At 50.8% G+C, this 26,189-nt stretch overlaps 1 protein-coding gene across 5 annotated transcripts in view; it reads left to right on the top strand.

Annotated features, from left to right (window-relative positions):
* Window positions 1-26,189, top strand: part of LOC111152532 (aryl hydrocarbon receptor nuclear translocator 2) — a 116,856-nt gene that overhangs the window by 55,876 nt on the left and 34,791 nt on the right. For all 5 annotated transcript variants that reach the window (XM_022511018.1, XM_022511017.1, XM_022511019.1 and 2 more), the window contains 4 exons: window positions 1,516-1,581; window positions 1,893-1,978; window positions 22,658-22,734; window positions 24,071-24,205. In XM_022511018.1, coding sequence (XP_022366726.1) covers window positions 1,516-1,581; window positions 1,893-1,978; window positions 22,658-22,734; window positions 24,071-24,205 — 364 coding nt within the window. The remainder of the gene's footprint in view (window positions 1-1,515; window positions 1,582-1,892; window positions 1,979-22,657; window positions 22,735-24,070; window positions 24,206-26,189) is intronic.

Raw genomic sequence — 26,189 nt, 5'->3', positions numbered from 1 at the left:
AGTGCTGCTGAGGAAAATAAAACAAACTGAAGGAGTAGGAAGGAGTGGGGGCTACTGGCTTATGCCTTGGTTTTTAGGTAGGTGAGGGGAGGGCCCGTGGCTACTGTGACATTTTGAGTGGAGACCTGGGAATATCTGGGGAAAGAAAACACAGGTAGAGGGAACAGCAAGTGCAAAGGCCCTGAGGCAGGGGTGTTCTTGGCCTGCTCGAGGGATGAAGGGGCTACTCTCCCAGGAGCAGAGTGAATGGGGTGTGGTGATGGGAACACTGGTCCGGAGGGTTGGGATGTCAGGTCATCATAAGACATCAGCTTCTGCTCTGAATGACATGGGAGGCCGTAGGTACAACGCACGGGTGCCTGGGTTGGTGTGCACACCCATCCCCGTGTGGCGGGCCTCCAGGACAGCGCCCACCTTTCAGAGCTGCCGCCCCAAGCTTTACCCGGTGAAGGCCCTCCCTAGGAGCGTCCCCGAGTAGCCTCCATGCCATAAGCACTGCCCCATCACGCCGCTCAGGCAGCCCTCTCCCTGCCCTGGGCGCTCCGGGGGGCACAGTCCAGTGGCTTTTTGTGGTCCCAGCTCCACACGACCCGGACTCCTGTGAAGCGGGTGGCACTGCCGTCTGCTGAGCGCACGACCTTGTCCTCCAAAGCGGGGTTAGTTTGAGGAAGATGCTGAGAGCCAGGCCAGCTCGCCCGGGCATTGGGGTCCTGGATCGACCCTACTGGGGAAACACGCGTGTGTGGGCCGCTGCCCCAGACTGAGGACACGTGGACCCTTATCTTGGCCATGTAGCGTGGCCGACATCCAGAGCGTTACCAGTCATGGAGCTGGGAACGGGGAGCCCATGTAAGGGGGGTAGACCAAGGTGTGACCTGCTTCTGGCCACGGGGCAGACCTGGCTGTTCAGAGCCTGGGGGGCCATGGAGGACAGAGGCAGGAAAGGCCCCCCCAGAGCAGCCTGCCTCCCAGAAGGACCCTCGGAAAGGCTGTTCCGCCCTCTGTCCGCAGTCTGCCCTCTGCCATCAGCGGCCGTGGGACTGCCGGGCAGGGCCATGCAGGCAGTAGGGAGGGTCCCCGGATGGCAGCCCGAGCCCGAGATGTTTCTTGTCACCAGTGGGCCCCATGCGTGTGGAGTTGCTGTCACTGCTGAGGCCTGAAATGACGTCACCGTGGTCATTGCCCATCTGCCCACTTTCCTGAAAGCCCCCAGTGGCACAGACGTGAGTCTGCAGCTTGGAGCATGGCCAGGGTTCCCTAGAGTCTTTCTGTGTCCCCAGCCTCCGGGCCGGGCCCCAATCAGTGCCCAGCGGGTCACACTGCCCTGGCCTTCAGGGACAGTCCAGATTCCAGGGCACACGCAAGCCCGCGTTGACACTCCAGAAGGGAACTAGCTACTGGGCTCGCGGGTCGGTGTGTGAGTGTCACAGCAGACCCACCTTTCTGACCGCAGCGCTCTAGGCTGTAGAAGCTTGCTAAGGCCTTTACTCATTCTGACCGTTTCTGGAATCGCAGGTGTGGAAACGCTCCTCTGGACCACCTCCCTCTGAACAGAATAACCACCATGAGAAAAAGGTTCAGGTCAGTAGGCTTTTCTGACATGGGTTTGGGGCTGTGCTGGGAGAAAGCCTGAGTGCACTGAGCCATGGGGGGCGGGACCTGGAGAGGGGCTGAGTGCAGGGAGAGGCGTGGGGCACACGCCTCGGGGCTGCACACAGGGGTAGCGGGGAGCTGGGTGCAGCTTCGCAGGAGGGAGAGCAGGCTGCTGGGAAGGCACCATCCAAACCCACAAGGCAAGCATGACCCCTGTGGCTTAGACCGCAGAGGAGCCATCGGTGGCCTTGCCTCCCCGCCAGGTGCTGAGAGCCGACTCACAAATGCTCTTTCTTTAGGAACGGCCTTGGTCCCGTGAAAGAAGGGGAGGCCCAGTACGCTGTGGTCCACTGCACGGGGTACATCAAGGCGTGGCCCCCGGCAGGTAAGTAGGAGCCGCGCACTCATCCCAAGGGAGGCGGGCGCTCTCCTCACCTTACCCTACTTTCCCGCTAGGGACGTCTTCCTATGGAGAGAGGCAGAAAGCTCTTCTTCTTTATGCTAAGAACATAACAATCTTCGTAACTGGAAAAAACCGTGCTTCTTGAAGCGAAGGTTTCTGAAAAGCAATCCTGCAGGGGTAGTGGGAGCCTCAGCTGCTTCTGAATTCTGTCACCTGGAGCCCGGGGTGAAGTCACGGTGGCATTTCAGACGGTACCTCCGACACTCACTGGGAGGGCTCAGACAGACAGACGGCCCGCGCAGGGTCTGCTGAGGGTGTGGAGCCCTCCTGGCAGCCCTCAGGGCGGGTGGGGATGGAAAATGGCGCAGCTGCTTAGGGAACCGGGTGGCCGGTCGTCACAGCGTTAGGCGTAGAGCTGCCCGTGACGGAGGAGACCCACTCCCAGGTGAGCTCAGGAGAACCCAAAGCATTTGTCCACCGAGACACGTGCACACGGACGTTCACAACCATGTTCACGGCCAGAATGTGGAAGCAACCCAGACGTGCTCGCCTGCTGACGAATGGAGAAGTAGAAAATGAAGTATCCGCATGACACAGTGTTATTCAGCCCGTCGAGGAAGCGAGGGCCGGACCCATGCTGCCACGTTGGTGAGCCTGGAAAACGTCACGCTGAGCCTGGAAGAGAAGCCAGATAACAGGCAACGCGTGATTCGATTCCGTTTATGTGCCATATCCAGACAAGACGGGTCCTTCCCGATGAGAGTAGTTTTGTGGTTTCCGGGTGCCGGGGAATGACGGGTCGTGGTACAGCGTGTCTCGTCAGGGTGACACAGAGGTTCTGGAGTCAGGTAGGGGTGATGGGCACACGACTGCGCTCCACTTCGTGGGTACTGCAAGGACGGCATCACTCGGCTTTCCTGTTCCCTCCTGCTCCCGCATCACCTGCGGCTCTGCTCCCGTGCGGTTCACTTATCCACGGGCCTCGTCGCCCTACGCATTGTTAGCATTATTACTCGGAATGCGCAGAAGTATATTAGCTCAATTAAGAGTAATAAAAATAAAGTTTATTTTACCTAAATTTCTTCTTTCTCTGACACTCTGCCTTCCTTTACATGGATCCGTGTTTCTAACCCGCGTTGTTTTCTTCTTCCTGAAGAGCCTCTTGTAACATTTCTTGCAGGACAGCTCTGCTGGTGATGAGTTCTCTCGGTTTCTGTTTTTCACAGAAAGTCATTTTTCCCCCTCACTCTTGAAGGATAATTTCACTGGATATTGGATTTTAGGGCAGTGCATATTTTCCTCCAATGCTTTAAATATTGTCTCTTCCTAGGGCATCTGGATGGTTCAGGCAAGTGTCCGAAGCTTCATCTTGGCTCAGGTCTCAGTCTCACGGTCGTGAGTTTGAGCCCCACGTGGGCTCCGTGCTGGGCATGGAGCCTGCTAAACGAATGAATGAATGAGTATTCTCTCTCCTTGTTTTCATGGTTCCTGATGAGAAGTCCACAGAACTCTTATCCTTGTGTTTCCACAGGTAGCGTGGGACTTTTTGTTTGTTGTTTTTTTTTTTTTTTTTTAATTTTCTGGCTTCTTTCAAGATTTTTCCTTTGTCTTTGGTTTTCTGCAAAAAACCTCAGTCGTTCCATGACGTGCCTCAGTACTTCATTTTGTTTTGCTTTTTGGTTATTTCTACTTCTTGGTCATGTCTGAGTTTCCTGCATCTGTGGTACGGTGTCATTAGTTCTGAAAAACTCTCAGACATTATTTCTTCACAAGTCCTTTGGTTCTGTTCTCTTTCTTCTCTTTTTGGTATTGCAAATGTCCAGGCATTACATTGTTTGAAATGGTGCTACAAGTTGGGGGGATTGTGTCTGGATTTTTTCTCTCTGTTTTTGTCTCTTTGCATTTTATTTTTGGGACCTTCAATTGGCACGTCTTCAAGCTCACTGAGTCTTTCTTTTGCAGCATCCAATCTACGGATGAATCTATCAGAGGCAGTGCCCATTTCTGTAGCGTTCGTTATTTCTAACATTTCCTTCTGTTTTCCTCCTGGAGTTTCCTTCCCTCTGCTTGCGTTACCCATCTGTTTTTGCTATTATCTGTTCTCCCAGTAGAGCCCTTACCATATTAATTACAGTTATTTTAAATTGCCCGTCTAGTAATTTCAAGGTCTGTGTCATTCATATCTGAGTCTGGTAATGATGCTTGCTTTGTCTCCTCGGACTGTGTTTTTTCTTGCCTTTAAGCACACCTTGTAAATCTGTGCTGAGATCCAGAGGTGACATGTCGGGTAATAGTGGCTGAGGTATACAGGTTGTAGTGCACAGTTTAATTTTTCCAGGAGTTGGCTGTGTTTAATTTTGGCTGTGTGTACATATACACACACACGTATATATACTAGCTTGACATAAATATATAAAGTATGTATATTTCTTAACTTATGTACTTTTTATTTATATGTTTTCTCCTATGTAACCATAATGCACAGAATTGCTGTCAGGGAGCTGCTTGCCCGAGGGCCCCAGCTCGACTCAAGACAGGAACTCATAAAGCCGCACTGCCTCACAGTGTTCAGAGCCCGGACCTCTGCTCTGTAGATCTAGAAACGGTCATGATGACACTCTAGAACTGGTCAGTCCTGGCAGATGTGGGAGAGCCCTCAGAAGCTGACGTCTTTCCCAGACACGGTCCTGCCATGCCGTGGGGTTACCTGGTCTCTGTCATGGACGCTCTTGTCTGTGGTTCAGGGAACCTGTGAGCTTTTGCGCTATTTGTGAGACCAGGTGTGTCTCAGAAGGTGTGGACAGCCGGGAGAGAGACTCCCACGCCGTGCAGCTCATGAGCACACGCGATGGCCGCATGTGTGCCTGTTTCTGAGCAAGGCTGTCTGGCTCCAGACATGGGCCTGCTCCTTGGGGAGCACAGAGATGTGTGGCTGGGGTGGGGGGAGGGCAGCACCTACACAGATGACCACAGCAGAGTACGGTGAAACCACAAGCTCTGGGGCCAGAGGTGGGACCCGCACCCCAAGTGACCCCAGGGTCAGGGGAGTTTCCTGGACAAGGCTTGACCCTGGGCGGGTCAGTACCACCAAATCCAGCTCTGGGGAGCCTGTCTGGTTCTTAATGTCTTCCTCTTCGGAAGTCGTTAATCATTCTCATCATACCAGGCGAATCCTTCATCCTGTTTCCGGCCGCAGAGTACTCTCCTTCTGACCACTTTGTCTGGGCTCCAGACCTAGGGTATCATGAGAAATGCCACGATCATCATGAGTCTAACTCAGAGGGTCCTTGTGGAATGAGCAGAAGAAATGAGTCTGAGACCCAGGGTGCGGGCTGGTGGCTACCCCTGGAGCCTGCACAGATGACCCCAGGCGGGCCTTCCTGAAGTCGCATGAGGTCTGTCCCCACGAGCATTGGGCATGGTAAGGGTGATGGCACAGCAGGACTTAGTATGACATCTTCGGCAACCGCCTGTACTTGTGCCAAGTGAGAAAGGGTTGAAGGAGCCAGGGTGTTTGTCTTGGAGAAAGCAAGGCATGATTTCTGTCTTGAAGTATTTGAGGGGGTGTCCTATGAAGGAGAAATTAATCTTACTTAGGATCATTCCAGAAGGCACAGTTGGGACCAAAAGAGGAAAGTTACCAAGAGGCAGATTTTAACTCAGTTGGAAGAAATGAGCAAAGGATATGAACAGGGTATTAAAAACACGTATAAATATAAACACATACACAGACTAAGCAGATGGGAAAATTTTAGTTCCCTGTTAGAGCTGCAAATCAAAATAATTTGTTATGGTCTTCCCTTACCTATCAAATGGCAAAAAGCAAAAAGGACAAAATACACAGCATTGGTAAGATTCAGAAAAACGGACGCCTTGATGTGCTGCTGGTGGAGATATTATAAATCAGCACAGACCTGTAGACTCATTCACTGGTGTTACCAAGTGCTTGAAGATGTCCATTCCCCAGTGGACAGGACTGCTTTTGTAGGAATTCAGTCCAGGAAATTAATCCGAGAAGTTTAAGCTTTATGTGTTATGTATACATTTATCTATTGTCTGTTATCTGTTAAATATATCATATGTTATATATATGTTTCAGCATAATTTATAATCGTAAAAGTATTCAATTAGTCTAAATTTCGGGGACAGAGAGTTGGTTGAAAGCAGCACGGAGCATCTGATGGGATAAGTGACCACAAACTAGACTTTGCTGACAAAGGACACTTAAGGAGGAAGCAGAGTGCTAGGACGTGTAAACAAGAACGGCAGGTTATGCTGCAGAAACAGATCCCAGGTTTACCTTTGTCGGAAGTGAGCAGCGGGTCTCCGTGTTGATAAATTGTACATACAATGTAACTCAGTGTTACTCCTCTGGGGCGGCGGGTTCCTTCCTTGTCTCTTCTCTCTTCGCTCCTGCATTTGCCTGGCTTTTATGGGATTTTTATAATCACAAAAAATGATGTTTTTGTTTTTTTAAAGATTTTATTTATTTATTTGACAGAGAGAGATCACAAGTAGGCAGAGAGGCAGGCAGAGAGAGAGGAGGAAGCAGGCTCCCTGCTGAGCAGAGAGCCCGATGTGGGGCTCGATCCCAGGACCCTGGGATCATGACCCGAGCTGAAGGCAGAGGCTTAACCCACTGAGCCACCCAGGCGCCCCCAAAAATGATGTTTTAAAGAAGTCAGTCTGGGGACGCCTGGGTGGTTCAGCCGGCTAAGCCCCGGATCTTGCTTTCGGCTCAGGTCATGATCTCAGGGTCGTGAGTTGGAGCCCCAAGTTGGGCGCCATGCTCAGCGGGGAGTCTGCTTGGGATTCTCTCCCCTTCTGTGCCTCCCCCTTGCTCACATTCTCTCTCTCTCTCTTAAAAAGAAGAAGAGGAAGAAGCAGCCAATCTGAACTTTCTAAAGCACATTCCAGACGGTTGGATTAAGTGGCTTGCACTGAATTCAGAAATTACATCTTTTTTGTTTGCATTTTGGTTTTGTTTTGTTATTGTATTTCACTGCTGTGCATCTACAAGGGAGAAGGTTCCAGAACACAAGCCTATATCCACACGTGATGATTACAGCCTGCCTCGGGGATGCTCAGCTGATGCCTCCTTTTTCTGCGGCGGAGGATACGCTGGCCCTTGGTGGAGACCACACTCTCAGCACGTATGACACTTCGCGGTTCCCACGGAGATCTCTCTAGACGGCGTGTGCGCTGCACGCATTTCCCATCCCAGTGCTTAGCTCAGACCTGGCTCGGAGTGTGTATTTCCTAAAGACTGGACAGATGGACGGAGGGATGGGTGGATGGATGAAAGGAAGAAAGGGGAGAAGGAAAGATGGAAACAGAATAGTTCACCTATGGGGGTGGATATGGGAAAGAATTTCGTGCCAGAATTTCCAATCTTGTACAATCTACTTTCCCAGAAGCCTTTTAAGCTGGAAGAGAGTCATGGGGCCGCAACAAGGTGGCTGTGGTGAGGTCATTGGCACACTCGCCCCGGGATAAGGTCATGGGACTGGAGCAGCGACTCCCCCCGACTTGCATGGGGCATTGTGAATGTTCTGGAGCCTTGCTGTCCCTGCTCGCCCCAAGCTCCTTACTTACAAACGTGGCTAGAAAGGCTGAAGTCCTAAGTGCCCATGTTGCTGAAGATCTATCGACAGGCGCCCTTGGACTTCTCCAGAGGGGAGCAGAAGAGGTAGACCTCGTGCAGCAGATGAGGGCCTCGGGAAAGAGTCCTGGAAGACCCACGTGCGGCCTGTGGGCCTCCTCCCTGGCCAGCTGGTGGAGCACTCAGACCTCTGCCTGGGGCCCGCTGACACCACCATGCCTTCCCGTGGGTCCCGAGCCGCATCTGTGACACGGTGGCCTCCCCAGTTCCCCTTGCTGTGCTGTGTACTATGTGGGTTTCATTTGAAGTGTTTGGGGTGCGACGGGAAGAAGGAGCGGGGTTCCCAAACAGTCCCCTCTGCTTCTGTGCCTGCATCGTGTCTAGAAGCAGACGCGCTGTGGCCAGCAGGCTCAGACGGTGAGGAAGTTCACCTCTAGTGAGGCGTGCTCGGAGCCCAAGAAATGCCGACGTTGGGAAGATGACATTTTTTGCCCCAGCTGGTTGCCATCGCCCTGCTCTTGCGTTTCAGGCGGACGTCCGGCCTTGAGCCAGAGGCCCCCTCCCTGCAGGCCTGTCTTCAGGGACTCTGCTCTGACCGGCTTGCCTCAGCCCCGATGGCTGGGGGGGCTGGGGGGATCTCTGCACATGAGGCCACGCATCTGCCCAGGGGACCCACGGTCCGACCCAGGGGAGGGGGGCGCTGACCGGATCCGGCCCTCCCACGGGCCGCATGGTGGGGAGGGGCTCCGTGGCTGGTGCCCCCCATGCTCTAGGCTCCCTCTACTGCAAGGCTGTTGGTGAGCCTCAGCCGCAGCGTGCCAGGGGCCTGAGGGGTTTGGGGGTTTGGGTCAGCATCTGCTGTGGCCAGGCCAGCACTGTCCCCTCACCTGACAGCCCAGCCCGGCCACGAGCTCATCCCCAACGGCCCTGCACTTCTCGCACGTCCCTTGCGTACACAGCGTGTGTGTGTGTGTTGCCTTCATTTGAAAATCTCCAAAAGCTGGTTCGTCTGAATGGAGGCCCCCAACCTGCCAGGTGGTGGCTGCACCCCTGCTCTCTTTGACCCTTGGCCACCCTGTTCTGTCTGTGGCGCCCGCACACCTCCGTGCCCCCGGGGACCAGCTCCTGCTGCAGCGGGCGAGCCGAGGACCTGGTCGGACGGCACATCCAGGAGAGCCCAAGCAGCAGCTGCGGAGTCGTCTGGCTTCTCGCTCCTGGGCCGGGCACAGCCACCGCTCTGTGTCCTTCAGTGACGGTGCTCGAGGTCCTGCCACAGGCCAGGCGCTTTGCGAGGTCCTGGGGACCCTGGGGCTGGCTCGTCTGGCACGGGTTCTGCCCTGGTAGCTCACAGGCCAGGGGAGGGGACGGGCAGGCGTGCAGGTACTGGCAGAGCCTGGTGTCGGGGTCAGCAGAGGGGCACAGGTAGGGAGGCTGCCGTCCGCCGGGAGCATCACTGCCGGCTTCTCTCTCCTCCTCCCTGTGGCCAGCCCTCATGGGAGCCCCACAGGCAAGGAGGGTGTAACACCAGAGCTGAAATGCAGGCAGGAAGGAGATGTAGGAATTTCCTAATTGAAAAAAATGTTTTGCAGGCACAGGGCTAGTGTGGGTGAGGGTCTGGGGTTTGAATAATGACCACAGCTCCCTTGGTGACTGCTCGCCGCCTGCTGGGCTCTAGGAGTGGCCTCTGTGTGCTTATGCTCTTTAATTTTTATGAGAACCCTGAGGAACCCTGATATTGTGCCTGTCAGAGGAGACACTGAAGACCCGCGTGGTGCCGTCATGAGCCCAGGTCCCAGCCGCAAGCGCAGACGGCTGGGTTGTGAGACCAGGCCTTCCTGATGCTCTCACCACAGTGCTCTGCTCGCCGCCAGTGGGAGGCGAACCGGGCTGGCCGCCCCGGTGGCTCACCGCAGCTGGTGAGGGAGATGGTTGAGTCTGATCCGGGGGTTGGGGCCCCGTGGGCCAGGCAGGGAGTGTGGACCCTGCTCTTCAGTGCACAGAATGTCACTGAAGGCCGCTGAAGTTTCCTACAGATAAGTCGGCATGTTGGAGTAAAGTGGGAGGAGGAGACTCACCCAGGGAGAAATCGTGCCCAAATCAGGCCATGCCTTGCAGAGGGAGGGGGATGCAGGAAGTGGGAAAAGCAGGTGCGGGCTGCGAGTGTGGCTGGCAGGGTTCGGGTCCACGATGGATTCCAGAGGCCCCATGCCTAGGGGTGCACGAGACTGCCTCCCCTCACCCGTGCGGATGGGCGTGGAGATAACCTGGGGCTTCAGATGCGTAGCGCAGAGATCAGCTATGGGCATCGTCGTACATCATCTGTGTTTCCAGAAGTTGGTCACCCACACTTGGTCGGCCCTGTTGGCTCAGCCTCGTCTCTGGACCACGTTCCCTCCGCCGTCTTGTCTCCCTCACTGCTGGCCTGACCCTGCGGTCTCTTGCAGCAGGAACGAGAGGGCGTGCCACGCCCAGTTCCTCCCCCGTCTGCGCCCTCCTCCCTGGGGCCTCCCCGCGGCTCCCCCATGGCCACCCCGAGAGCTCCTGGGTCACGGGGCTCCCTCTCCGGAGAGGCCCGAGACGGGCTTTTGTTTTCCTTTTCTGGCAGTCTGCTTCTCCTTTCTCCCGCTGTGCCGTTTGTAGGTTGTTTTGAGTGTATCCGTGGAATTCAGGACTTTCACTCACGTGGCATCCAGGGTCAGGCTGTTTTCATTCCTCTTCGCTGGTGCTGGGTGGGCACTCGCACTTGCACAGTGGGGTCTTTCCTCTCCGCCGGGAAGTTCATCTGCACGGCCCCCGCCTGCCTCTCCGCCTGCTCCGCTCACACCTGCAGCTCCCCTCCGGCTTACATTGGTTAGAAACCTTTTCTTCCAAGTTCTTGGGGAGTTTCTCAGTCCGAATCCTCTACATGTGATGCCTGTTAAGTTTGTAAAACTCCGCAATGGTACGTTTCACAGGAACTCAGCGCTTGCTGAGTTAAGGCTGTGACCTTTTCGTAACTATCATGTCCTCTTGTGTCATGCCGGGTCACTGAGTTTGGGGCTTTCCCACTCTGTCTCCCCTTTTCCACATGCTGGTGTTTTCCCACGTGGCTTGCCCTCCAGAGGCTGCCGTGGGGTTGCCCGTTGCAAGGCTTGGGCCTGCTTCCGCCACTGGCCATGTGGGTTCCAGTTCAATCTGTCAGGCCCTAACAAGGGCAGAAGAGGAATGCTTCCCTTTCCTATTACCCGACCAAGGGTCTGTTTGCACCCAAGGACAGAGGTGGGGGCAGGAGATGACTGAGGTCACATAGGGCCCTGGTCAGACACACTGGCATGCGGCCGCCATGCTGCCTTCTGGGAGGTGTGGGTTTAAGCCTGGCTCTCCCTCATGATTTGCCCCCGTTCCACACTAATCTCAAGCCACCGTAGCTCGAAGCTCATGGGTTGGCCTTACTGGGGCCCTTCTGCACACTCCAGCTGTCCTTTCCCTTCAGATACTGGGGGCTTGTGTCTTGGTCCGCTCTTCCCTCAGTCCAGTCCTGCCCTAACCACGCACTCCCAGATTTCCTCACGCTTACGAGTCAGCTTAGGGCAACCCTCCCAGTTTCCAGTACTGACATAGATTCTGCAGGCTCAGTCCCTGGTCACTTCCTCTGTCATCTGCGAGGTTCAGGTAGTTTCTCAAATGGCCTCTGTTCTTGTGATCTCCGGAGCTCTACTTTGCAAAGTGAGGGGACTCATTTCTTTAGAGTCACCAGCAGGAATGCAACATACCTGCAGGTCAGCATTTCCCAAAATAGCTTTGGAGCTTGCATGTCCCCAGAGATGCACCATGAAGCAAAGATCCTGTGGTCAGTGATGTGGGAAACTTCACGTTCTGTTTCCCTTCCTAGAGAAGCATACTAAATGCGCTGTGTAGGTCCAAGTGATGAAACCTCGTTATCTTTGTTGAAACCATGCTTCCCAAATGTATTTGGCCAGAGAAACCTTTTTTTTTTTTCCCCTAAAACTTATTACTATTCCTCAGAGAATATCTTGGAAGCATGTTATGAGCGAGTGGCCCGAAGCACTTGCAGAGGTGGTTGCTTTCTCCCCTGCATCTGGCAGAGGGCACAGATATGTCTTAATTCATGTGAAGATGTCAGTCCAGGACAGACTCCGTCCGGCGTTACTGAAGAACAGGCCAACTTTCCATGAGTGTCTGCACAGGGTTCGCGCAAGCCCGGGTAAGAGATGAACACACGTTTCTGGCCAATGCCGGGGTTTTATCCCAAACAACGGTTTCCAGTTACACACTTGTTTTGCATGACTCAGGATTTATTTAAACCTGGTGTTAGTGCAGCGAGTTTCCAAAGGTAATCGAACGCGGGGCAAAATGAGCTTGTGACACCGATTAGGGAATGACTGGAATCTGTTAAAATGGCTGAAATTATCCCGTTCCTATTAAAACCCACTTGGATAAATGTTGTAGCTCCTGCCAGGAACCGTTCCCTCCTGACACCATTTCCTGGCAGCTCTGGCATCCCTCCGAGCAGCCAGCACTCGTCTCTCTGTTCCAACACTAACCACACGACACCACGGTGATCCGGCTCTGCGTCCCTCTGACAGCCAGTGAGCTCCTTGAGAGAAGGCGCTGGGTCTCATGCACCACTGAATCTCAGGGCAGCCCAGCCACGGCCACGGAGGAGGAGCTCACCAAGTGTATCAAACATGAACTTGGACCTGGCCTTTGGACCCACAGAATGCCAGAGCCACAGAGAACCTCGTGCGTCGCCTCAGGCCAGCCCCTCCCGCATGCGGAGGTAGAACCAGGGTCCCACAAGACTCTGTCTCCGTGGACCCCAGCATCCCTCCCCTGCCCTCGACCCCAGAGGAAGCCTGTAACCAAGCAGAGGCTACCTCTTTTGAAGAGTGCTGAGGACGGCACCTTCCACGTCCCAGGGCGAGCAGGACCTGGTTGTACCGATTTCCAGGTGCTGGGCACTGTGCTCTGTGCTCGTGGACATGTTCTCACCCAGTGCACTGCAGCTCCATTTCACAGATCGCGACTGTCGTTAGTCCCATTTCCTGAACCGCCGGGAGGCTGGAGGCTCTGCGGTCAGCACGCAGGGGAGTCAGGATGCCGCGTCGGGGCTCCCGTCCTCCGGCACTGGGGCCCTTCATCACCGTCGAGCCACTCTCTTCCCAAGGTCTTATCTTCTGGTGCGCCTGGCTGGCTCAGTCGGTAGATCACGCGGCTCCTGACCTCAGGGTCATGAGTTCGAGCCCCACGATGGGCATGGAGCCTACTTTGAACATGAACAAACAGACCCTCCAAAGCTGTGTCTTCTGTGATGTCGGTGTCAGCCGCGGGGACCACTTTTCCCTGAAGTGTCTTTCCTGGAACCAGTTTGGCTCCTCGGGGCACTCACGGGGAGGCCTCCACAGCAGCCTGTCACCGAAGACCCTGTCACCACCATGTCAAATATGAAGACAATTTGCGCCTCCCTGTATCGGGGGGCCTGGGGTAACCCGCAGAGCTCAGCTGCTGTGCTCTGAGACGCACTCTCCACAGGATACACAGGCCTTCTTTTGCTCCTTGCTTAGGCCAAGGGCCATTTTCTAAGAGGCCCCATGGGGCCAGTATGCTGTAGGGAGAGACCAGAAGGGGAGCTCAGCCAACCTGTAGCGGAAAATTGCTGTATTCTATCAAAAGTCTTTGCCCTTCCTGTCATTGGGGAAGACGCCTCCTTGGATGAGCTGCGCCCCCCCGCGAGCCAATCTGGAGGTGGCTTTCGCAGACGGGAATCAATGGCACTGAAATTGGTGACCAGCGGGGAGCCTTCTGAGGTTTTCCAAAAAGGGGCTTGAAATTGGTTGGAGGCGGTGCTTTGGTGGGGTGTGGACTCGGCGATAGTGTGGACCGTGGCTGGGGGAGGGGGGGTGGAGGGGGTGGGGGAGAGCACCGCGACGGGACAGGCGTGTGGAGGCAGCCCTGGGGGTGGAGGACTGAGGTCCGTGGGAGGAAGGAGCAGCCCTGGTGGGGCAGTGGTCCCCATGATGAAGGTACCCTGGACGCAGCCAGGTCTCAGGGCCTGCAAGAGGCTTGGGTTGCGAAGAACACATCTTCCAAGGGCCGACTGGAAGGGGCTCATCTGGGAGCCAGTTAGTTTGAGAAAGGGGAACAGGGGCGAGTGGGGCCTGGTGTTCATGGGGGCAGACGATGGAGCGGAAAGCAGTGAGACGCCGGGGAAGGTGGGGGGCGCGGGCAGAACCGGCGCAGGGCGGCCTGAGGGGCAGGCAGAGGTGAGCGTGTTGACTGGGGGTGCCAGCCAGCGCCCAGCGCGCCCGGTGCTGTTGGGGTGGTGGGGGAAGGAGCAGCACAGCCCCCAGCAGGACTGAGGCTGGGCGTGCGGACTGCCGGCCCTACCTTCTGCACTGGTGGGAGGTGTTTGATTCTCAAAGGCAGCTGGTGGGGCGTCTCATTGTGTCTGTGAGAGCTGAAAGTCACCGTGGGGTCCTGCTGTCACGGTGGGGAGCGCGAGAGGCTCAGTATTCTTTGGCTTCCCTTGGAAAACATCCCACTGCGTTCCATTGAAACCCTCCCCCCTGCAAGGAAGGTGACGGGGCCTCAGTCTCACAGTGGGCGGGGCCACAGCCCCCTCCTCCCCTTACGGACAGTGAAGCTGAGGCCTAAAGAGAGGCTGCTGCTGTGCCCCCTGTCCCTTTCTCCCAATGTCCCCGCTGCACCTCCCTGTGGCCTGAGTGGCTCGGCCCTTGCTGGCTAGCCTTTTGTTTGCAGATCATGATTTATTGGAAACAAAGCTGTAGCTTCTGAGTCCAAGTATAAACAGAAGATAATCATTTATGACTTTCTTTTTGACAAAAAAATGATGCATGTAAATTGTCAAGATTTCGGAGCAGCTCATTTGGAAAGCAGGGTTGCAGTTCTGCCAGTTGTTTTAGAATTAAACTTCTAGCACCATGGGGTGCATTTTCTCTTGGTGTGGGGGGGTCAAGGGGTAGAGTTCTAACGTCTGGATCTAAGTTCACCATGCGCATGGTCCTGGCACTGTGGGAGCACAAGGCACCACCTCAGAAGACTTTCAGAGTATGCACAGCCCCGCTTTTCAAGTACCAGATAGCATGTGCTGGCCTTTATTTTTATCCTGGTGTCTTTTTATTTTCTTAAGATAACTATGACAAAACTAACCCATCTCCATTAAGGAAATATAAAAGGTCTATAAAACCTTTGAAAACACAGTAAAATTCACCCACAAACCCATTTTTAAAAATCTTTAAAAGGTTATGAACTAAAAATAAGTGTCCCTTCCTACCCAGGTCCCACCCTGAAGAACCAACTGATAACATCCCAGTGCTTCTTATTCTGTGTGTGTGTACGGTTGAAGCTCATGTATATTTTATTACATAGCCTGTTTTTTAACTTATCATAGGTATCGTAAATATGTTTTCAAGGTAGGACATGTAGCGCTACTTCCTTCTCTAAAGTTGGCTGCACAGTAGCTCGTCGCCATTCCTCAGCTGGGAGCACTGAGGTGGTTTTTAGGTTGGGGCTCCTGTGGGGGATTCTTCAGTGAATGTCCTTGTACACATTCTTGACCCACGAGTGCTGGTGTGTATGCTGGGTCACCTCAGCATTGGAATAACAAGGATATAAGTCCTTTTTTTGTAGAACTGCCATATTTACCCTACAAGGCAGGATGGGAGTGTGTCTGTCTGCCCACATTCCCACCAACAATGATTCCATTGTTTTGTAAGTTTTGCCAGTCCGATAGTGTAGGGGGGAAAGGATGTATTTCAAATTGGATTTTTTTCCTTAGCAAGGTTGAACGTCTTTCCCTGGGTATGTTGACTCTGTATTTCCCTGCAAGTTGCTTGTTCATGGTGTATGCCCATTTTCCTGTCAGGTGGTGTGTTTTCTTCATTTACTTAGGAGAGGTCTTTATAACGTTATGAATATTAAACCTTTGTTTATCATATGTTGCAAGTATTTTCTTCTAGCCTGACATTTAGTTCCTGATTTTGTTTGTATTGTTTTTTGCCGCATGGAGTGAATGAGGGACACAGAACATGGTCTCATCTTTCCCTGCTGGTTCAGAGCTCTTGTGACAGACTTCCAGGGCTGGATACAATTCAGCAATGTCTTCAGGGCTTTTCAGCCCCCTGCTACCCCCTGATGGTGTTGTTTGATTGGTGGTTGCTTTAGTTTGTTTCTTTTTGCTCTCCGTAGGATTTGCTGTTGTCAAGTCCGTCTGCTGGTGGCTGACACTTGTTTCTTCCCATGTGCCTGTTTTTATCCTGCCTCCAGCTGATCACAAATTTCTGGTTCTCATCCTTCATGGCCTAAACAACAACACCCCCCACGTGCTGGCATCCTGCATTAAAGGGAATAAAACAGGCTATGGGTTGGGCACTGGCAGCCTGTTTTGAGAGCAGAGTGCACACACTGTAGTGAATGGCCTCGGGACATCTGTGAGGGAAGCACAGAAACCTCGTTCTGGTTGCTGAGGTGATAGTGAGTACTTTCCAGATGGATGAGGTGTGTGTAGGTTTTTGCCTTACATGCGAGACCCCCTGATGGCATGGGTGCTCAGAGCCCAGAAGTCGGTGTAACCACACCAGAATCACCATGACACCACGTGAAACCTCCTCCCCCTGGTGCCATCCAGAGCCATCCATCCCCAGGGCCTGCCAGTCCCACCAGACAGACACACCCAGTTCTCACCAATCCTTGTCTATAAAGCCTTCCCCAGGGTTCCACCAACCTCCCAGACACCTTATTGACATCCTGTCATGGCTACTATTACAGCTGGTTTGGCATCTGTTTTCCCTGCTTCTGCGGTGCACCTGGAGGGCAAGGACCGCGTCGTACACATTTCTGTGGTATATAAACCGCGGGCACGGGGCTTAGCGCATAGGAGGGAGCTGGCGGGTGTTTGGTACCTAAGTCTCTCTTTGCATCTCCTGATCACACACCCGCAGCACCCATCTGGGAGGCTCCCAGATTTACCAATATCACTGTTTAACATTTTTATTTAACCATTACTGTTGAAAGAATGTATGCAACTTTATAACACAACACTAAGTAAGAAAACAGAAATAGCAAATTGGTTTTGTTTAACGGCCCATTCTGATGGACGGTTTTGGGTCTGCTTCTCTAACGAGTGGGGAAAAGCCCACGCTTAATTCGTGATGCTTGTGAGGGACACAGGAGGGCACTGCCTCAGTTCATGTGCAGCGTCTGTGTCCTGGCTGACCCACTAGGAAGGGCAAAAGCAGACAGAGTACCCATGGAAGGCACTATAGATTGAACGGTGTTTTCCCAAGATTCGTAGATTGAAGTCCTAAGCCCCAGTATTTCAGAATTTGACCTCTTTGGGTATAGAGTCCTTGCAGATGTAATTAGTTAGGTGAAAAAGAGGTCATACTGAAATATGGTGGGTTCCTGATCCCGTATAACTGGTATCCTTATAAAAGGGCAAACCAACTATTGGTATAAAGGAATCTATCCTGAGTAACTTTTGGTGAAGGATAGAGATCAAATGAAACCCTAATTACAAACTATTTTGTAATTAGCAACCATGGCCCCACAACATCTTGAGACTTGGGACATGTGGCTGAAACAGGGTTTAAAGAGAGCTGTGACTCGAAATGCTTTCATTATTAAATGTGGGGAAATTAGGAATTTAACTTAAAAATTGGGAATTTAATTTATGCAAGTAGAATTTATTTGACCTATGAGCAAGGAAAAGAAAACAAAATGTCATGAGCAGACTAAGAAGATACAGTTAATGAAGAAGGAAAAATGAAAAAATCTTACTTGAAAACAAAAGTATTGCCCTAATGATGCATAGTTCTTCATGAAGACTTGTAAAGGAGGAAACCTCTGACAATCTAATTCTAATTTAAAAAAAAAGAATAGGGACGCCTGGGTGGCTCAGTTGGTTGAGCAGCTGCCTTCGGCTCAGGTCATGATCCCAGCGTCCTGGGATCGAGTCCCGCATCGGGCTCCTGCTCATCAGGGAGCCTGCTTCTTCCTCTGCCTCTGCCTGCCATTCTGTCTGCCTGTGCTTGCTCTCTCTCCCTCTCTCTCTCTGACAAATAAATAAATAAAATCTTTAAAAATAAAATAAAATAAAATAAAAAAATAAAAAAAAAGAATAAAAATAAATGCATGTTAAGAATGAAGAGATTTATCAGAGAATATGTAAAAACTTAGGAAGAAACAGTGTGGATAATTGAGATTTATGCATATTAAGATTTTTAGGAAGAAACTAATTTCTGGGAAAATATGTAACCAGATTTGAATAAAGAAGAGAAAAAAAATCAAAGGTAGATTTAAAAAATTGTAAAAACTGGCAAAGAATTACTCTCTACGTGGTACCAGGCCTGGAGGTTTTATGGGCAAATTATTTAAACACTTGCAGAGTAGAGGAAGAGATGGAAAGTATACTGCTTTGTTTGTTCAAGTTAGTACAAATTTGGTACAAAAACTGCTAAGGGTATATTGAAAAAAAAAAAAAAACCCACAACTATGAACCGAATTTCATTTGTCAGTATAAGACACTAAATACAAGTTTTAGCAAACCAAATGAATAGTTACACATAATGATCGCAAGACTAAGTGGCTTAACATTAGAAAATCTGTTAATGTAATTAATTAACCAAAGGAGAAAGCCTGTGTGACAAAAATTCATTTCAGTTAGTAAACTTTAAAAATAAATCTTTATAAACTAATAATAGAACTGGATTTCCTTAACAGAGACAGAACGAATGCTGGACCTGCCCATCAGCACCTGACAGAATGGGGACCGGTGGTCGGGTCCGGTCTCCACTGGGGGCGGGGGGAGGGGTAAGGCTCGGTCTCACACTCACTCAGCAACACTGTGTGACTTCTACCCATGGCAGTAAAGGGGAGGGAAGGAGGCATAATTACTACTGAAAGGAAGAGAGTAAAAAAAAGGACGATGAAATTAACATTTCATAAACAATTTGCAGATGATGTGACGATCTCTCTGAAAAACTGAATCCAATCCATGGAAGGTCTTCCCGGAGACTAAGAGCCATTTAGAAAAGAGCCAAGAAGAAAATGAAGAAGAAAGAAAGAAAAGAAAAGAAAAATCACAATATGAAAAATACCCTTTTGTAAAGAGAGCAATGTTGCAGCATACGTGTTAAAAATATTAACATGAGGGGCGCCTGGGTGGCTCAGTCGTTAAGCGTCTGCCTTCGGCTCAGGTCATGATCCCAGAGTCCTGGGATCGAGCCCCGCATCGGGCTCCCTGCTTAGTGGGAGGCCTGCTTCTCCCTCTGCCTGCTGCTCCCCCTGCTTGTGCGTGTGCTCTCTCTCTCTTTAAAAAAAAAAAAAAATATATATATATATATATATATATATATATATATATATATATATAAACATGAAATACATGAGAGCGCTTGAACTGCAGGATAATGTTGAGGGGCATGTGGGAGCCATTTAACTGGAGCATCACGCATGGTCTTTAATAGGAAGCTTTAACATTACAGACATTTTAGTTCATGCCAAACCCGGGTGTAGATTTGCTACCATTTCAGTAATTGTGCCACTGACATTTCTTTCAAGTGAAAGTTAATTCTGAAATTCATATGGGCCAATAAATATAAAAATAGCCAACAAAATCCTGATAAGCAGAGTATTGAGGAAAAATTGCCATACCAAACCTGAAAATGTGTATGTTAAAGCCTGAATAATTAAAATGTGATAAATTGAACTTAAAAGTCAAATTATTGAACCAAAGACCTACAAGAGACCCAAGTCTCTTTAGAAATGTGCTGTGTGGTGAAGGAAGCATTTCAGTTAGTGGGAAAAGGAAAAAATTAGTCAGCAGTACATCATTTGAGGACAACTGACTAATCGTTTGGGAAAACATGAAGTCAAACATATAAAAAATAAATTTCAGATTTATTAAAGATAAATATGAAACTTTAAAACTACTCTATGAAAATGTGGGTGAATATTTTCCATAACTGTAGGGTAGAGGTCATTTCAGAGAATGAACCCCAAAGGCAGGAACCAGAGAGTAAAAACTGACACTTTGGATTCTATGTACTTTAATCATATTCTATATAAAAAGCAAACAGAGAAAATACTTTATAGGAAACACACTTAGTAAGAAACTTGCCTGGGACCCATATATTCTTACTATGTAAGGAAAGTTTCAAAATCCATGAGGGAAAAACCCCAGACAGATCTTTAGTATAGCAAATGTCTTCCCAGGCTGTCCATAAAGGAACAAATGGAAAACAAGTCTGAATCAGATGAAATAAAAGAAAGGCAAGTATAACTGATAGTCAAGTACCGTATATGTTCTTCAAACCAGCGATTTCACTTCTAGGAATTTGATAGGAAGGAAGCTCTCGTTATCCTCAGAGACTTTTCTGGAAGGATGTGTACAGTTGCATTACTGAGGCGAGCAGTGAGCTGGGGCACCACATGGTGGAGAACCATAGAGATGGGTTGGATGAAGGACAGTGCATCCGTAGGAAGAAAGCATGAAAGACAGATGTTCTAACATATTGAAAGATTTTCCCAGCAAGTTCTACAGTTTCCAAAGCAGGTTACAAAACAATATAAGGGAAAAAAAAAAAGCATCTCATTATATATATAGACACACAGTAAAGGGCATAAAGAGTATTAACATAATTAAGGTTAATTTTAACACTTTTATTTTTCTAATTTCAACACTTGCTCCAGAAAGACTGGACAGATATATACCAAAATGTTGCCTTTGATATATTTTTTTTCTTTTAAGATTTTATTTATTTATTTGACAGAGATCACAAGTAGGCAGAGAGGCAGGCAGAGAGAGAGGGCGAAGCAGGCGCCCTGCTGAGCAGAGAGCCCGATGCCGGGCTCGATCCCAGGGTCCTGGGATCATGACCTGAGCTGAAGGCAGGGCTTTAATCCACTGAGCCACCCAGGAGCCCATATATATATATATATGTGTATATATATATATATATATATATATATATATATATATTTTTTTTTATGGGACTTTGGAATGGCTTCTTACTCCCTTCAATGCCACCTTTTTTTTCCCCCAAAATCATTTTTTTTTACCAGTATTGTTGAGATATAATACACACATCATCAAATCTTCAGTAAACCCGAACTTCCTTAAAGGACCGGGTTCTTTACATGCCTCCATCACCCACTTTGAGTGTTTCGTTATTTGGATTTTGGTGCATCCAGATGGTTTTGCAGCTGTCAACAAAATTAGTTTTAGGATACTTCTGTCACTGCAATAAGGAACTCCATACACAACGACAGCTAGTCCCCTTCCTCCCCAAGTTCTAGGCACCTGCTTTCCATATCTATGGACGTGCATTGTCTGGACATTTCCTATAGACTCATGGGATGTGTGATCTTTCGTGTCTGCCTTTTTTCCCTCCCTGCAATGCTGTTGAGGTTCACCCACGCTGTAGTGCGAATCACACTCCCTATTTGTGACTGGAGACCATTCCATTGTATGGAGTTACCCATTTTGCTCATCCACTCATCAGTGGGTTTTAGATGTTGGGGGGGCTATTGTGAATAGTGCTGCCGTGAGCGCTCCTGTACAGGTTTTGTGTGGACAGATGTTTTTATTTCTCTTGGATGTACCACTTGGGGTGGAAAGGCTGGGTCATATGGTGGACCAGTGGTTAGCCTCATGACGGAGCTGCCAGACTGACTTCCAGAGCCCTGGCGCCATTTTACATTCCTGCCAGTGGTGTACGGGGCTCTAATTTCTCCACGTCTTTACCAACACTTGTTATTGCCTTTTTTTCTGTCAGAGTCATCATGAGAGGTGTGAGGTGATATCTCCCTACGGTTTTGATTTGCACTCCCCAGTGAGTCATGACGCTGAGCTTCTCTCCATGTGCTTATTAGTCATCTGTGCATCTTTTTTGGAGTAACATTCAGATCCTTTGCTCATTTTTACTTGGAAATATCTGTCTTTTTATTGCTGGGGCCTAAGTCAAAACTGTGTTTAGAGATCATGTATTACTTGAGAGTACTACACAAGGGGTGCTTGGAAAATAGAGGAAATTCAGACATCCGGGTGATAACCTAAAGATTGCCCGGTACCACCCAGCCAGAGGCGGTGGGTCGGAATGGAGTGTGATCCTCATTCTTTCCTCCTGTTGACGCCCGTGCCCGCCCCTTCTTCCCGCCACTCATCCGCAGCTGCCTCCCACGTTCCCCAGCACTTAGATCTGGGCAGCGGCTCGCCGGGAGTGTGTCGAGGCCACCTAGACGGACATGTCCTCTGGCCTCATCCCATTCCTGGAGAAGTGGAGCCCAGTGTCCTGAGAGACACTGTGAGGTGTTGGGCAGCATGAAAGGTGCTTACCTCCCTATAACTGTTATAACCAACTGCAGATGCTCGAAACCTTGCACCGTGAGCGACCGAATGCCAGGCCCTACTGCCCAGAGCAGAACACTCTTTCCTGACCAAAGAACATGGAGGATTGTTTTAACCAAGTCCCGCCCACCCACAGCACTGGTTTTCTTTTCCTTTTTTTTTTAAATACTTTGTTTTTAAGTCATCTCTACATCCAACATGGGGCTCAAACTCACAACCCTGATATCAAGAGTTGCAGGCTGCCCTGACAGAGGCAGCCAGATGGTCCCATAGAGCACTGTTTATCAGTCCTGAGTAACCATCACCCATTTCTCCTTTTAGCCCCTGTAAAGGAAGTATTTTCATAACCGGAAATGCCCACTTACACCTCTTCCTGAGATTTCTTTTGTAGCTCGATGTGTTGGCCAAATTTTGCAAATGTGTAAATGAGTCATGGGCATCTCATCTTCCTTGAGCTCCTCTGCCCCGTGCACAGATGCCCAGGCTCCAGTCCCCAGGAAGTTATTGGAGGCGTCAGGCAGAGAGGGGAGCCGGGCAGGAGTGGGCATCGGATAATTCACTCGCTTCCTTCCAGACCCCGAGTGCGCCGTGTGGATCTGCATTTTGGTTTCACAGATAAATATCCAGGATGCTCTTTCCCCTTTGCTGCCCACCTTGGGCACGTCGCTGACACTGGCTTTTCTCATTCCAGGAATGACTATCCCCGAGGAGGACGCCGAGGTGGGGCAGGGCAGCAAGTACTGCCTCGTGGCCATCGGAAGACTCCAGGTGAGGGCGAGGGCACGGCTCTCTGCAGGGCCAGAGAGGGACTTGCGATTCCAGGGAGCAGGTGCATGCAGCTCTGCCCACTCTGACCCCTGGGTGCCCAGCGTTCTCTGGCTTCCGGTCCCTGTCTGCACAAGGGTGAGGCTGGATCTGGGAGAGCACAGGGAGACACGTGGTGAACCATGGAGTCCTTGCTATACAGAGGGCCCCACTCAGTCCATTCCCGCTCGGGTGCCAGCCACGGCAGAGTCAGTCTCTGCTCCCAGGGCAGCCGGCCGATCACCTTGAACGCTTCCCCTAGGTCCTCAAGATGAAGCACTAAGTCCTCCTCCAGCCTCATCCCTCCCGTCCCCCTCGTGCTTGATTCCCACACTCCAGTAAGCCTTTTCTGCAGACCCAGCTGGCTCCTCCCCAACCTGTGGGCCCCGCGGGCTGTTTCAGCTGTCTGCTGTTCCCGGTTCCCTTCCCACCCCCCCTCCGCCCTTCACTCATATTTATGCCTCCTCCAAGGTCTCGCTGGGGGGACGCCTTTATCCACGTCGTCGAAATCAGTAGTTCCCTCTTCCTTGCACTTCTGCAATGAGCTCACCCGTCAGCTTTCCTTCCTTATAGCCCGTCTTCTTAGCTGAGGGTGTGCCCCTTCCCTGGAAGCTCTCCTCCCAAAGCCATGTGGGAAACATGGCTTTTTAATCTCGTGAAAATGAAATGTGCCACATCATGTCCTTAAAGCCCACGGGCTCGGTGTCTGGCATGCACGGTAGCCACTCAGTGGGCTGGGCCCCTCTTCGTTTGCCCTGTGGCCCTGCCAGCCCTTCCTCTGCCGGCAGTGTGTGCCCAGAGCAAACTAGCCTGTCATGCTTCTGGGTCCTAGTTCCTTCCACCCTCAGATAAATGAATAAGAGGTTTTATTTGCACGTGATAAGCATGGCTTATTCCGTACAGGTGGGTGAAGTGCATTCGCTCTGCAAATGTCGGCTTTGCGAATACGTTGACCAGTTCCTCAGGCTCCTCAGTAAGGGGACAGTGGGAGGAGGGAAGGGTGTTAGCGTTCCCAAGCACCAGCAACGTGCCAGGCGTTGTGCCGGGGTTTGGTGTGCAGAATCTCGCCCCACCCTCTGAGATACACGGTTCATGATTCCCACTGCCTGATAAGGACACGGGCCCCCAGCAGTGCAAGGCAGCGCATGGTGGCCGTTAGTGGGAGGTGTGGCCAGTGCTCTTTGAACACTGGGGCTCGGATCTGTGACATAGACACCACGTGGATTCTTCCCATCATCTCTCGTGCCCCCCCATCTCTGTCTCCATCAGAAGCACCTCAGTGTGGCTGTCCCCTTTCCAGGTGACCAGCTCTCCCGTGTGCATGGACATGAGTGGGATGTCAGTGCCCACGGAGTTCTTATCCCGGCACAACTCTGACGGGATCATCACGTTCGTGGACCCGAGATGCATCAGCGTGATCGGCTACCAACCCCAGGTAGGCGGTTCGCAGCCCATGGCAGTCGGCTAGAGATGTAACTTCACTTACGATGCACTTGTCTCATTTCTTTGAGAGCCAGCGGATGACAGCGGACGGCACACGGCGTAAAAATCCAGCTTGCTGCCTGGAGACAGCTCTGTCCTTCCAAAGCAAGAAAGGCGTTAACTCTTACAATTAACTCTTCCGTTTTTTCCCTAACCCTCCCTCCTGTCTCACTGGTTGTTCACAAACCAGAGTTAAGACGCTCCGTGGGAATCGCTGAACTTAGATGAACAGCAGACAGGACATCTTCTTGCAAACCTCAAAACCGAGATTAATGTGAAGGGCTCTGAAATGTTTTGAAGGATGCCCACTTATTTTTGCCTAATCCCTTGTTTCTCGAATGTGTTTGGAACTTGCGTCTATAGGGGCACAGTTTCAGGTCTCTGTTCCAGACCCTTTTTTTTTTTTTAAAGTCAGCATTATAAGAAACACCAAAAGGCAGGAGAAATTAATGTAGATGAAAATAAACCAAAGAGAAGTGCACCTGGGTGGCTCAGTGGGTTAAGCTTCTGCCTTCGGCTGTCATGATCTCAGGGTCCTGGAATCAAGTCCTGTGTCGGGCTCTCTGCTCGGCGGGGAGCCTGCTTCCCCCTCTGCCTGCCACCCCCCCTGCCGTGTGTGCGCACGCGCTCACTCTCTCTCTCTGTCAGATAAAAGACTAAAACCTTAAAAAAAGAATAAACCAAAGAGAAAATCACAGTATGTGTTATGAGAGCTTTCAGCAGGCCCCGGGGCTGAGGACAGGTAGCCAGAGGAGACATTTGGGAGATAATCGAAGGAAGGTTAATACGTGTGGAATATCGGGTGATTTAATCGAACAATTATTTTTTTTTTTTAGGTGTAATACGGAATGTTAAGGTTTGGGAGGATATTCTTTTTTTAAGATACACACTTTGGAGACGGGCGTCCTCCTGTCTCCTTCTTCCAAATGATTCAGAGATTTTTCAGTGTGTCTGTAGATACGAAAGATTTTTCATTTGTGTACACTTCCGTGGCTTTCATTTACATATGTTCATATTCACACGCATCCGAAAGATAGGAAAATGCAGAGGCAACCGTGTAGGGACAGGATATTCAGGGGTTTTTCACATGATCCTTTCAGCTTTTACATAGATTCAAATTTCTCCCAAAATAAAAAACCTTTAAAAAAAGAAAGGAAGGAAAATATCTCTGTTCTGAGGAACAATGCTGGGACACGTCGATGTGGGCACTTCAAGCACACGTATTATCTGAGAGCTAGAAACAGTCCAGGGGCGCCCCGCCGGCTCCGGCCAAAGAGCGTGCAGCCCTTGATGTCAGGGTGGTGAGTTCAAGCCCCATGTTGGGTTAGAGACTACTTAAATAAATAAACCTTCGAAAAAGAAAAGACCTAGAAACTGTCCAACTTGAAATAGGGAACCATGAGAGTAATTATACATCTCCAGTTTGATGCAAATTTGAGATTGTTGGAAGGAGTGAGGGGGACACGAATTCCAAAGTCACCGTCACCTTGGCCGGCGGTGTTTCCAGATTTGATTATGCACCAGCACCTCCAAGCTTCGAGATGCTTCTTGGTGCACAGATGAGACCCGCTGCCCACGTCCGTGTCCGCTCCTGTGGAGGCTGTCACGGGTTTGGGTTCTGGCCAAAAAGGTCATTTTTCTCCTTGGCTGCCTGAGACTCATCCACGGGACCCCTTTCCCGTCCCCTGCATGGAGCTGCCTTGCGATGGTTTATCTGAGTCTGGCTGGTTTTTGTCCTGGGTTTGTGCCAGGTGCTCTGAGTAAGAAGTGGGTGACGGTCAGTACGGTTACCGTGGGGTCCCAGCACCTGTCCAGCCCCGAGAACATCCGTGGCCGCATTTCAGCAACTGCAGGCCTGTCTGTGCTCGTGCTATTGTTTGCTTTCTTTTTATGTTTATTACAGTATGTTTGCTGCGGTTTGCCTCTCAAAGGCAAAC

Source organism: Enhydra lutris, unplaced genomic scaffold (assembly GCF_002288905.1).
Source record: "Enhydra lutris kenyoni isolate GAN:26980312 unplaced genomic scaffold, ASM228890v2 scaffoldscaffold29, whole genome shotgun sequence".
NCBI classification, from domain to species: Eukaryota; Metazoa; Chordata; class Mammalia; order Carnivora; family Mustelidae; genus Enhydra; species Enhydra lutris.
Note: the sequence above shows the minus strand (reverse complement) of the source record. Positions and strands in the feature narration are given on the sequence as shown.